This window comes from Heterodontus francisci, chromosome 12 (assembly GCF_036365525.1).
Source record: "Heterodontus francisci isolate sHetFra1 chromosome 12, sHetFra1.hap1, whole genome shotgun sequence".
NCBI classification, from domain to species: Eukaryota; Metazoa; Chordata; class Chondrichthyes; order Heterodontiformes; family Heterodontidae; genus Heterodontus; species Heterodontus francisci.
Window position 1 is genome coordinate 55,040,054 of NC_090382.1, and position 13,598 is coordinate 55,053,651.

At 44.9% G+C, this 13,598-nt stretch overlaps 1 protein-coding gene across 2 annotated transcripts in view; it reads right to left on the reverse strand.

Annotated features, from left to right (window-relative positions):
* fbxo38 (F-box protein 38) overlaps positions 1-13,598 on the reverse strand; it is a 134,742-nt gene that overhangs the window by 82,318 nt on the left and 38,826 nt on the right. For both annotated transcript variants that reach the window (XM_068043444.1, XM_068043443.1), the window contains exons 11-13: positions 8,877-9,019; positions 5,206-5,389; positions 3,201-3,314 (exon numbers count right to left, since the gene is read on the reverse strand). In XM_068043444.1, the coding sequence (XP_067899545.1) occupies positions 3,201-3,314; positions 5,206-5,389; positions 8,877-9,019 (441 nt within the window). The remainder of the gene's footprint in view (positions 1-3,200; positions 3,315-5,205; positions 5,390-8,876; positions 9,020-13,598) is intronic.

Here is a 13,598-nt window from a genome sequence, read left to right on the forward strand (position 1 = left end):
CTGCACAAAAGTACAATGACTGTTCGCAAACACAGCAGACATTTTGCTTTTTAAAAAAAATATATATTTGTTCATGGGACGCTTTCGTCACTGGCAAGACCAGCATATGTTGCCCAACCTTAATTGCCCTCGATAAGGTAGTGGTGAGCCACCTTCTTGAATCGTTGCAGCCAACGTAGTGCAGGAACACCCAAAGTGTTTGAGAAGGAGTTCCAGGATTTTGACCCAGTGCCGAAAAAACGATATAGTTCCAAGGTAGGATGGTGAGAGACTTGGAGGGGAACTTGCAGATGGTGTTGTTCCCATATGCCTGCTGCCCTTCTCCTTCTCGGCGGTAGAGGGACTAGGGTTGGAAGGTACTGTTGAAGGAGCCTTGGCGAGATGCTGCAGTGCATCTAGTAGATATACAGACTACTGCCACTGTGCGCTGGTAGTGGAGAGAGAGCGAAGGATTAAGGCAGTGGATGGAGTGCTGATCAAGTGGGCTGCTTTGTCTTGGATGGTGTTGAACTTCTCGAGCGTTATAGGAGCCGCACTGATCCATGCAAGCGGAAAGTATTCTATCACACTACTGACATGCCTGTAGATGGCGGACAGGCTTTGGGCAGCCAGGTGAGTTAGTCACTGCAAAATTCCCAGCCTTTGACCTGTTCTTGTAGCCAGAGTATTTACATGGCTGCTCCAGTTAAGTTTCTGATCAATGCAAACCCCCAGAATGTTGATGGTGGAGGGCTTAGTGATGGTAATGTTGTTGAATGTCAAGGGGAGATGGCTAAATTCTCTTTTGTTGGAGATGGTCATTGCCTGGCACTTGTATGGTTACTTGCCATTTATTAGCCCAAGCCTGATGTTCAGGTTTTGCTGCATGTAGGCAATGACTGCTTCACTATCTGAAGAGTCATGAATACAGTGTTCCGCACCAATGAGCAGCAAACATCCCCATTTCTGACCTTAATGATGGAGGAAAGGTCACTGAGGAAGCATCTAAGATGGTTGGGCCTAGGTCACTAGCCTGAGAAACTCCTGCCACGATGTCTTGGGGCTGAGATGATTAGCCTCCAACAACCACAACCATCTTCCTCTGTGCTAGGTATGACTCCAACCAGTGGAATTTTCCCACTGACTTCAATTTTGCCAAAGCTCTTTGATGCCACACAAGCCAAATGCTGCCTTGATGTCAAGGGCAGTCATTCCCATCACCTCTGGAATTCAACTCTTTTGTCCATTACAGACCAAGGCTGTAATGAGATCTGGAACCAAGTGCTCCTGGTGGAACCCAAACTGAGCATTGGCGAGCAGGTTACTGCTGAGTAACTGTTGCTTGATAGCATTGCCAACACCACCTTCCATCACTTGGCTGATGATTCAGAGTAGACTGTGTTATGACGGTGCTTCTATAAATGTTGTTTCTTTTTTTTTTGAGAACACATGTATTTTAGAATTATGGACATAGTTTTATTTGGGAAAACTGAAAAGGATTCCATGGATGCTTTTTTTCACTGGGGCCACTGAAAGGACATGATCTCTTACACCATCATGGTGGGTGGTACTCTTTACATTCTCTCAGATTAACCCTTTCAGACCCTTATACTACCGTGTATCCTCCGACTCACCATGAGCAACACCAAAGGATATCAGCTAACATTGTGTTAACTCAACATGACTTCAGCATTGTGTTACGACTGGCCACGCCAGTCAAAGCCCCCAATCAAAATATACGATTCTGATTGTGGTGGGAGAAATGCACTGTTAATTCAATCCTGTCCCTCCATAGATAGCCTAACATATCATTTTTAAACTTTCCCAGTTAAAGAGACCCAGCCAAATTGTACCATCTATTAACCCCCAAATGAGGCCAACCAAACCAGGTGTCTTTAAAACAAATTAACTGTTTAATTAGAAGAAATAAATTCTTAAACAAAGATATAAACAACATTCAAAATAGAAAAAAATTAGAGTCCTTGCAAATTTACTGTCCAATGTTGCTTTAAGTCCTCACAGCCATCCGATGGGGGAAAAAAGGTTCTTCCACAGTAGAACAGTCCATAGTCTAATTCCAGCAGTAACTGATGCTTTCCTTCTCCAGTGAATTTCAACAAATAATGACTTGCAAACACTTTTTAAATGAATCAATTTGGCTTTAGAGTTTTTGAGGGTTAAAAGATGGTCAGTCTAATTTCCCTTCCTTCAGTTTAAATTACCAGAGATCTGTGCTTTGGCTTGAATTTTTTAGAATTTTGAGCATCTGTAATTAAACAAGACAAAATTCTCTTCCTTCAGTTTAAATGGCTGCGAGCTCTTCTTTCAGGCGCTCACACCAGCTGCCTGTCTGTGTCCACTGTTAGAACAGACTGTCTTCAACTAAAAAGTCAGTTCAAAATTGACTAACAAATATATCGCATGATGCTCAGTCCAAGCGGCTATATCCAAGGTAACAAGAATGCACCCTTTGAATCGCAGTCTCCGAATGGCTGTTGCCAGGTAACCAGGATGCATTCTCTGAAGCTGGTTAGTTCCCTCTCCATATGGTTGTATCCAATGGCAACCAAAAATGCATTTTCTATAACTCCTGAGGCTTGCTGGTTCTTAAAGCAGTACAGCTCCTTTTCCAGCCTTATACACCACATATTCCGCAGAGAAAAAAACTACAGGACCATGACAATTGACACGTATTTAGGATATTGTACCTTTACTTGAAAAGTTGATTTCCGTTCCCCAAATTAACAGTTCTGGTACGGAGCCAAACAAATGCATAAATAAACACTTGGCCACAGTGCAAGATAACTTTAAGATCGGTAACAATTTTGAAGAAACAAATGCAAGCAAATAAACTGGTTACTAAATTCATGCAATTCAAGCACAATAGCGGTCAGGTAGGCCGGTATTTCAAAAGCAAAGCTATAGCAGTGTTTTCCATATATTTGCATTATAGAAGTCTTCAAAGTGCATTAAAAAAGGATGGGGAGAATGCAAAACAATTATATCACAGTTCATCAAGGAGAATCAGCTTTAATGGTTCTAACTGTGCTTCCTCAAAAACAAATCTTCCTGACCAACAGCACTGTCCAAGGTCATACATGTTAAGATTCACCATCACCTTGGGACAGACAATGCAGTGCATAATGGTACAACTCACTGCAAAGATAGGTCAAGGCTTCTGTCCACAAATCCAACCATCTCATTCACACTGCACACTTTACCTGCTTGTTCTTCATCTATATCCATAGGTGTTACAGAATGCCCACTGTCCCGGTCAGAATTACATTCAGTACCATCTGGTCTACTTTCTTGGACTGCCTGCTGGAGTCCTTGTTCTGAAACAGCAAAAGGCACACAAATGAATTAACATTGAAAAAAGGATTATATTTAACAGTACACATTACTGGCCCATGAGCATCATGAATAAAACTTCACTGCAATACTTGAAAACGCCAGTGAAAATCAAATGCTGTTTGTTTAAATGATAGTTAGCATTAAACCTGGTCTGATGGTGCTAACATGCCAACCCCTGAAACAATCGGGCATGTTCTCATTTCCACCATATTTCAAAAAATAACTTCCTTTATACATCTGGGGTATTATATAAAAAAAGTAAAACTGCATTATTTGCATACAACTTTTACAGGCCAGGTGGAATGAAACAGCGGCAGAAGCGTGAAAGAAGGGGTCACCCACAGTCCCATTTTCAATATCTGGCAAAGGGGAAGGAATACAAGAGGAGAAAAAACCTTGCAAAGCTTTAATTCAATGAAGTATTTGCCTGATACAATGCTGTACAAGTTTCCTAGTGTCTGGCAAGCCTAGCTTTGCTTCTTTCTAACTTCTGGAATCTCTTTCTTCTTTCTTTTGGGCCTCCTTATCTCGAGAGACAATGGATACGCGCCTGGAGGTGGTCAGTGATTATGGAGTGACCTCTCCATGGCGCATGCCTGGGCAAATTTATGGAGGTTGAGAGTTGCCCAGTCGTCAAAACCCCCCTCTCGGCCTTTCTGGTGGGGTCCAAAGGAGTGCAGGACACGACGTTTGGCACCAGTATGGCTGCAGGAACTGCCGGAAACATGCCAAAGGTGACACATGACCGCCTACGGGGTTCCGCTCCGGATTTTCTGTTAGGGTTTACTCCCTTAGCCTTGGTCTCTCCCGAGATGCCCACAAGGCAGTGGGGTTGTTGGGGCCCCTACACAGGTGTAGGATGGTGCCGGTGGGAGGAGGGGATGCAAGGGGGAGGGGTAGAGGGAGGGGGTGGGGGGGGGGGGTGCAGGGGAAGGGGGTGCGGGGTGAAGATGGTGCGAGGGGGGGGGCGGGCTGGGACGGGGTTGTGAGGGGGTGAGCTGAGAGGGTGGAGCAGGGAAGGGGACGGGGGTGGGGGGGGGGTGGAAGGGGGGTAAAGGGGGGGGGGAGGGGGGGTGGAATCTGGTGCAGGTAATAAGCCATTTCCTCAGTGCCCACCATCGACGTCCGGAAAGCTCATCCACGTCCTTCGGGAGGTGAAGCATCATTTGGCAGTCTTAGAGGTGATTACATTTGCTAAGGGTTTTTTTTTTGCAGTGGTTTAAATAAAGGCATGCAGCATTGCCGACAGTGCGCTGCAGATGCTCTCCGAGCCATCTCCCGCGGGCGCTTTGAAGTTGCGGCCGGGGGGGCCGTTCGTGGATGTTTTGGGTGTTCGGGGCACCTTTTCACAGGACTTCTCTCTGGTCCCGCAGCTCCTTCAATATAGTCAAACATATTACCATCGTCTAAAACAACTCCCGTAGCTCTTCATTTAGTTTCTCCTAAACAGCTAGGATTGACCAATTACTTTTAGTGGTAATCTCCATTTAGTAACAGATAAAGACTCCAGCAATTTAGACACTGCATAGAAATAGGACATGGCTGTTTCAGGTGCTAAATAACTTTTTTTTTTACAAAAGGAAACTGCACAATGCAAATCTAACATGCAACAGGACTGAAAATTAAAAGGGTGACACTGTAGATCTTAGAACACCAGAAGTTCGAACTAAAATAAAAACAAAAAAATGCTGGAAATACTCAGCAGGTCTGGCAGCATCTGTGGAGAGAGAAGCAGAGTTAATGTTTCAGGTGAGTGATCGTTCATCAGAGCTGAGCTTTCTTGTTTTTATTCCAGATTTCCAGCATCAGCAGTACTTTGCTTTTATTTTAAGAAGTTCTAACTAAATGTCTGCAGAAATGTTAAAAACTTACCATTCACTGGATTTGGCAGGTCATCTGCTGCTCTCTCTTGTTGGGCATCATTCTCCTCATTGTTATTATTGATATTAGCATGATTATTTTGATTATCATTATCATTGTTCGAATTCTGATTGCTAACGAGAGCAGAAGAAACACCAATTCCCGTGCCAGCACTCAACCCGACACGAGCACAGCCCTGAAGTGATAGATAAGCAAAACAGTGATTTTAGCAGCATCATTCTAAAGTTTCTTTGTTGCAGTAGAGAGTTTGTAGAGGCGTGAGCAAAATTTACATCTGCCTGAAGCTGATTCAAACTCATTGTAAATCAAATATTTTTCGTCTCACACAGGGCTGTCCAACCTTTTCGGGCGGAGGGCAGCATTACGATTTTTGCTCGGCCCAGGGGCCGAAGAAGCTTTAAATGCAAAGACTAATTTATTGACTTACTTTCTCGTCATTATATTGAAAACTGATTTAGTGAGATACCTGGCATTGGTCTTTCTTGCATAAGTAGTCAATTTCTGCCGGCACACTTGACGTAGAGTTGCAGAGTATTCTGGATAAATGTCCATCTTTCAGGAGTAAGATATCTCTCTGTTTTCCCCCCTCTCCCTCTCGCTCTCTACCCCCCCACCTTCGCTACCCCCCTCCCTCTTCCCCCCCCCCCCATGTCTCCCTCTCTTTCTCCTTCACCCCCTCCCTCCCTCTGTTCACACCCTCTCAGTTTCTCTCCACCACCACCACCCCCCCCCCACCTCTGTTCCATCCACACCCCCTCCCTCTCTCTCTGTTCCCCCCCCTCTGGTTCCCTCCCCCTCTCTCTTTCCCCCCTTCTCGCTCGCTCGCTCTCTTTCCCCCCTTCTCTCTCGCTCGCTCGCTCTCTCTCCCCCTTCTCTCTCCCCCTTCTCTCTCCCCCTTCTCTCTCTCTCTCCCCCTTCTCTCTCTCTCTCCCCCTTCTCTCTCTCTCTCTCTCTCCCCTCTCTCTCTCTCTCTCTCTCTCTCCCCCTTCTCTCTCTCTCTCCCTCTCTCCCCCTTCTCTCTCTCTCTCCCCCTTCTCTCTCTCTCTCTCTCTCTCTCCCCCTTCTCTCTCTCTCTCTCTCTCTCCCCCTTCTCTCTCTCTCTCTCTCTCTCCCCTTCTCTCTCTCTTTCCCCTTCCCCCCTTCTCCCTCTTCCTTTCCCCCCTTCTCCCTCTTCCTTTCCCCTTCCCCCCCTTCTCCCCTCTTCCTTCTCCCCTCTTCCTTTCCCCTTCCCCCCCCTTCTCCCTCTTCCTTTCCCCTTCCCCCCCTTCTCCCCTCTTCCTTCTCCCCTCTTCCTTTCCCCTTCCCCCCCTTCTCCCCTCTTCCTTTCCCCTTCCCCCCCTTCTCCCTCTTCCTTTCCCCTTCCCCCCTTCTCCCCTCTTCCTTTCTCCTTCCCCCTCTTCTCCCCTCTTCCTTTCTCCTTCCCCCTCTTCTCCCCTCTTCCTTTCTCCTTCCCCTCCCCTCTTCCTTTCTCCTTCCCCCTCCCCTCTTCCTTTCTCCTTCCCCCTCCCCTCTTCCTTTCTCCTTCCCCCTCCCCTCTTCCTTTCTCCTTCCCCTCCCCTCTTCCTTTCTCCTTCCCCTCCCCTCTTCCTTTCTCCTTCCCCCTCCCCTCTTCCTTTCTCCTTCCCCCTCCCCTCTTCCTTTCTCCTTCCCCCTCCCCTCTTCCTTTCTCCTTCCCCCTCCCCTCTTCCTTTCTCCTTCCCCCTCCCCTCTTCCTTTCTCCTTCCCCCTCCCTCTTCCTTTCTCCTTCCCCCTCCCCTCTTCCTTTCTCCTTCCCCCTCCCCTCTTCCTTTCTCCTTCCCCCTCCCCTCTTCCTTTCTCCTTCCCCCTCCCCTCTTCCTTTCTCCTTCCCCCTCCCCTCTTCCTTTCTCCTTCCCCCTCCCCTCTTCCTTTCTCCTTCCCCCTCCCCTCTTCCTTTCTCCTTCCCCCTCCCCTCTTCCTTTCTCCTTCCCCCTCCCCTCTTCCTTTCTCCTTCCCCCTCCCCTCTTCCTTTCTCCTTCCCCCTCCCCTCTTCCTTTCTCCTTCCCCCTCCCCTCTTCCTTTCTCCTTCCCCCTCCCCTCTTCCTTTCTCCTTCCCCCTCCCCTCTTCCTTTCTCCTTCCCCCTCCCCTCTTCCTTTCTCCTTCCCCCTCCCCTCTTCCTTTCTCCTTCCCCCTCCCCTCTTCCTTTCTCCTTCCCCCTCCCTCTTCCTTTCTCCTTCCCCCTCCCCTCTTCCTTTCTCCTTCCCCCTCCCCTCTTCCTTTCTCCTTCCCCCTCCCCTCTTCCTTTCTCCTTCCCCCTCCCCTCTTCCTTTCTCCTTCCCCCTCCCCTCTTCCTTTCTCCTTCCCCCTCCCCTCTTCCTTTCTCCTTCCCCCTCCCCTCTTCCTTTCTCCTTCCCCCTCCCCTCTTCCTTTCTCCTTCCCCCTCCCCTCTTCCTTTCTCCTTCCCCCTCCCCTCTTCCTTTCTCCTTCCCCCTCCCCTCTTCCTTTCTCCTTCCCCCTCCCCTCTTCCTTTCTCCTTCCCCCTCCCCTCTTCCTTTCTCCTTCCCCCTCCCCTCTTCCTTTCTCCTTCCCCCTCCCCTCTTCCTTTCTCCTTCCCCCTCCCCTCTTCCTTTCTCCTTCCCCCTCCCCTCTTCCTTTCTCCTTCCCCCTCCCCTCTTCCTTTCTCCTTCCCCCTCCCCTCTTCCTTTCTCCTTCCCCCTCCCCTCTTCCTTTCTCCTTCCCCCTCCCCTCTTCCTTTCTCCTTCCCCTCCCCTCCCCTCTTCTCTCTTTCTTTCTCCTTCTCCCCCCCACCCCCGAGCGCAGGAGCGCTCAGCACAGCAGCTTTGTGGTTGTTCAGTTTGTTTAAAAACATTGCGCTGGGTTTCCCAGATGACCGCTGCTGAAGCAGGGACATGCTTCTCAACATCGGACAGATTTTGGATTTTCCGGCGGGCTTTTAAAAGAAGTTGGAAGACCCCGAATCTGTCCGATGTTGAGAAGTGCTTTCCTGCTTCAGTAGCTGTCACCTGGGAAACTCAGCGCCATGTTATTAAAAAGGCCACTCTGCAGGAAGACAAAGGGAAATTTCCCATCTCCACTCATGGAGCCCTGGCGTGGATGAGAAACGGCCACGGGCAGGATGCAAACCTTTGGCATTCTGGATCCTGGCCCTCAGGCTGTATGTTGGACCACCCTGGTTTAACACATGCTGTAGCTACAACATAACACAAAATGTAACAAAAAAGTTGGACAGCTGTTCAGTAAAGTCATGGTGAACAGAATCTTAGCAAAGTTCAAATTATTCAATTCATATGCAAATTTTTTTTTCTCTTCCCTATTTCTCCTGACTAAACAGAATGCCTATCAGTTCAGATATTCTGAACTTGGGGCTGGATTATTTCTTGCCTCTCACACAAAATTAAAAAGAAATCACTTAGATGAATCACTTTCACGAGGTATTCCACCAAGAAGCATGGCTGCAGACTCGAAGTTTTGGCGATCCAGTAGATAATACTGTGACAGATCTAGGTCTCAAATCTACAATATGCTAGCTTGGAAATCAATTCTCTAAATATTGAGATATCCAAGCTCCGCATGTAAGTGGACATTCGTTAAAAAATGCACATTAAGGTTGCAAACAAGTTATGTCAAGAATTTGTAAATAGTATCAATTAATTCCCGAGTTTTTGCAAAATCCAAATCACACCTTTGGAGGTTCCCGGAACATCTGATCCAATGAAATGAACTCCAAGCTTGGCAGCATTTCAACAAATTGACTGAATGACTCCAGTTTGATCGCGTGGCAACGAACAAGTGTAAGATCCACCAAGCGACTCCACCGTGAATGGTCTATAAAAGCATCCAAACACTATCATAAATTTCTATTCATCATCCTAATTAAAGCAGAGGTCTCAACCTCTTCACCTCTCAGCACATCCATCCCCTCACTCCCCAAAGTTGGATCAAGGTTCCAATTTTATGTCTAAAATTTTTTCAACAAGTTATGGGTAACTTAGGTATAACACAGTTAAGGTCTTCAGCTTACTACCCCTTCTACCCACACAGACACAAGGAGCTTTAGAAAGGTACCATCAGAGCCTCAAAACAATGATCAGTGCATATTGTCATGAATATCCCCATGATTGTGATAAAGGGATAGAATTTCTTTTGTTCACCGAATGAATCTACCGGTTTTAGTCCTTTTGAATTACTTCATGGACATGAGATAAGAGGTCCTCTAAAACTAATTAAAGAAAGGTTTTTAGAACGAAGGAACGAATCTTCTGTGCTAGATTATGTATCCGTGTTCCCGTAATGGCTCACGAGAGCTGGCAAAGTGGCTCAGGAACACCTTAAAGCTTCCCAAACAACTATGAAGAAACGGGCAGACAAGCATGCTAAGACCCGAACATTTCAACCAAGGGATGAAGTGTTAACACAGTTCAGTGGTTCATATGAAGTGGTCAAGAAAATTGGTAAAGTAAATTATTTGACTGACACCCCAGATTGCTGGAAAAAGAATCGGCTGTGTCACATCGATATGTTGGAACAATATCGCCGGGAGGAGGATAAGCAAACACAGGTATGTCAAGTAGTAGTGACAGTGAAGGATGTAAAGGATAGTGAGGATGAGGCAGAAGGAGCCCTAGAGAATTCTTAAATTGAACCTCCTACTATTAGCTATTACTGAAAATAGAGACATGTTGTCAAAGCTTTACGTCTTGAACTCATCAAGACAATTCACAAGAATAACCAATGTAAGGGAAAACAACAACTCATACTGCATGAGAAGAGAGTGCTGATTGGCTGGCAAGTGAACTCTGATTGGTAGAGGCATTGCCATGGAGAATGCACCAGTTTATGGTGACTGACAGTTAACTGTCAAGCTTTGTTTAAAATTTAAACCAGGCAGCTTGACTCTGATTGGTCAAGGCAATGCCGAGGAATGAACCAGTAAATGGCTGTCACTTATTTTGTTCAGCTAAAACAGGAGCAATGATTGTACATTTTCTGTCTGCAAAGAAAAGGGCCCAGTGTATTAATATATGTAGCTTCCAGTACACACAAATGTGCCACACTGTGAGCCCTACTGAGAATCTTAAATTGGTTGTCAGCGTAATTCTTAGCACACTGTGGATTATTTAGCAAATGCTGTCCAATCGCGGAATCACATCTAATGTTGGACACTGTGTTTTGAGTTTTGCAAGCATGGGCTGGTTGGGTACGGCATTCGCCATGGCAACGCCTCTACCAATCAGACTTCACTTGCCAATCAATCTGCACTGTCTTCTCACGCAGTATAAGTTGTTGTTTTCCCTTACATTGGTTATTCTTGCGAATTGTCCTTATGAGTTCAAGACAATAGGCTTCGACAACATGTCTCTATTTTCAGCAATGCTCAAGTTCTGTACTACTACACGACGATTTATGAGCTAATACTGAATTGCGAGGGAAATTGGACACTATGCTTTCATATTTAGATGCAGATCTAACAAGGCTATTCACAACATTTAAAGGAGTCTCTAGGGATAAGCCAGGATGCACAACCTTAGCCACACATGATGTAGATGTGGGGAATCCTTTCCTATAAAGCAGCATCCTTATCGCTTAAGTCCAGAGAAACAGGCCCAGGTAAAAGCAGAAATCCAATACATGCTGGACAACCACCGAATAGAACCCAGTTAAAGCAGCTGAAGTTCACCAGTAGTATTTGTGCCTAAACCCGATGGTTCAACTAGACTTTGCATAGACTACAGAAAAGTTAATGTAGTAACAAAGACAGACTCCTACCCAATACCTCACTTGGAACTGTACTGACAGACTGGGTAGTGCCATGTTTCTTACAGAAATAGATTTGTTAAAGGAATACTGGCAAATTCCTTCAACACCCCGAGCTAAAGAATTATCGGTCTTTGTCACACCAGACGGTCTTTTCCAATGCCAATTGATGACATTCGGGCTAAAAAATGCCCCAGCAAACTTTCAGAGATGAATTAACCAAGTGGTAGCCAGTGTTCCTAACTCGTAGTTTACCTTGATGTGCTGGTATGTAGTGACACTTGGAAGGACCACTTGGAACAACTAGAAGCTGTTTAGAAAATTACAAATCGGCTGATTTGGTAATATACCTTGTCAAAAGTGAATTTGCTAAAGCGAGAGTGACCTTCCATGGCACACAGTAGGGCAAGGTCAAATGTCGCTAAGATCTGCGAAGGTACAAGCATTGGTGGAGTTCCCTACCCATAAGACTATGTGAGAAATCATGAGGTTTTTGGGGATGTGTGGTTTCTACCAAAAGTTGGTACCAAATTTCAGTACCATAGCTTCTCCACTGAAAGATTTACTACAGGAAAAAAAAACCAAGGTAGTGTGGTCAGGGGAATGCCAAGCATCTTTTGAGAGGCTGAAAGCCATTTTGATTAATTTTGATTGAACCAATGTTGGCTGCCTCAAATTTCACTAAGCCCTTCAAGGTAGCAATTGATGCTAGTGACCTGGGGGTGGGTGCAGTCCTATTACAAGACGATGAACCAGGGATACAAAGGCCAGTGGGATACTTTTCCAAAAAAAAACTAAAACACCACCAAAAATGATATTCAACGTTGGAAAAAGAAACCCTAGGTCTATTATTGGCTTTTAAAAATGTTGAGGTCTATGTCCGCCACGACTACAGAGAGACAATGGTATATACCGATCGTAACCCCTTAGCCTTTGTGGAAAAGTTCAAAAACCAGAATGCCAGACTATTCCGATGGAGTGTACTATTACAGCCCTATCACTTAAAGATTATTCACATTGCAGGACAAAATAATGTGATTGCAGATGCTTTATTTAGAAGCTTTGAGTTATCTAAGTGCAAAGATGGAACAAAGTAGAACTGTATGAGCTACCAAAAATGAGTGAATGAGTATGAGTGCGAAAGTGCGTTTTAAAATTTTTCATCTATTTTTTCCACACTTTGTATTGAAACGCATTTAAAAATGGTGTTTCATTCATCCAAGGATGGAAATGTTACGAAAGTGCCTCTGTGTTTGGTTAAATATATTTTTTGAGGATTCATTTTTGAAAGACTGAAGACATTTTAAAACTTTGGGATTTACAATGGAATCATGTAAAGGCCATGTGACTTTGAAAATCAGTCCCTGGAAATGTTTTTTTAAAAAGGGGCACCGAGATGTCTTGTGAGGAAAACAAACCTTTCCAGGAAACTATGTGACTTCCAGCACCAAGCGTTTCTGGGAAACCACCTGACTTCCAGCTTTGGACACCTGGATAAATTGTTTACAAAGAGGTGACAGGTCAAGATTGATGGAGGTCAAAAGGTTGACCTCCTGTTATCGGATTCACTTTTGAACTGTTTTGAGTTAGGGTTGAACTGCTTAAAAGGGAGAGAATTTCCAAGGAGTGAAGAGAATTTCCAAGGAAGGAGAGAAGACCATAACCCAGCTCAGCTTTCCAGCATCTCTCTAAAAGATCCCGAGAAGTCCATTGTGTCAACTCATCTCGTGTCCTGTCTTTGAAGAAAAGCCTGCTAGATTAATTCTCAACACCACCTGAAAAGAACTGTTCTAAAAGATCCCAGTGACCTGTCTACGTGTACTCTGAGGCCTGCCTATATGCCAGTTTTGGAACACAACATATCTCATCTGCTGTTTCTTTAAGAATGAGCAAGTATTCAGCCCAAGTGGTTTTTTTTGTCTATAACAGAGCTCTAAAAACAAAAATCCCTTTATTTTTCCAGTTAACCAGTGTATGTGTGTGTGCATGTGAGCGTGAGGGGCTAAGTTAAAAAGGGAACCTCAATATTTCAATCTGTGTGTTTATGCTTGACTTCCTCACTGGTTAAGACTTGTTTTGGAATAAACTAATAATTTTGTTTTTTATTGAAGAATCCTGGTTGTTTTATTCTGAAATAAAAATAGAGCCTATGATTGGCCGTATCAGTAAGTGGGGAAAAAAATTAAATGTACATTGTGACCCGTGGAGAAGTGGAACTAGAATAAACAGTGCACTCCTCCCGCCTCGGTCGTAACAATGCATAGTAAACTTCATCACTTAGGCCAAATTTATGCACCAATTTGCATGTGTACTGCAGTTTGAATTTTGATCTGTGTATGAGATTATGCAATTAGATAAATATGACAACCAATTTCTGCAAAAGAGCAGTGCTCAGGAAGGCAATGTTTCTTCACCTACAATCAAATGTTTGCCAATGCAAGTCATCACACTTCAAAATAATTGAGTGTATGTAAAATGTTTTGAATGTAACATCTGAGGTACTTGATAGAGTGTGATATGAATGGAAGTCTTCCTTATTACAAAACTTATTAACTCAGTCTGAAAACTGTAACTTTGCAAATACAATTTTAAATTAAGTATTCATATTATCAGGGAGGTATTGCACATTAAATATAGCAATAAATATGCT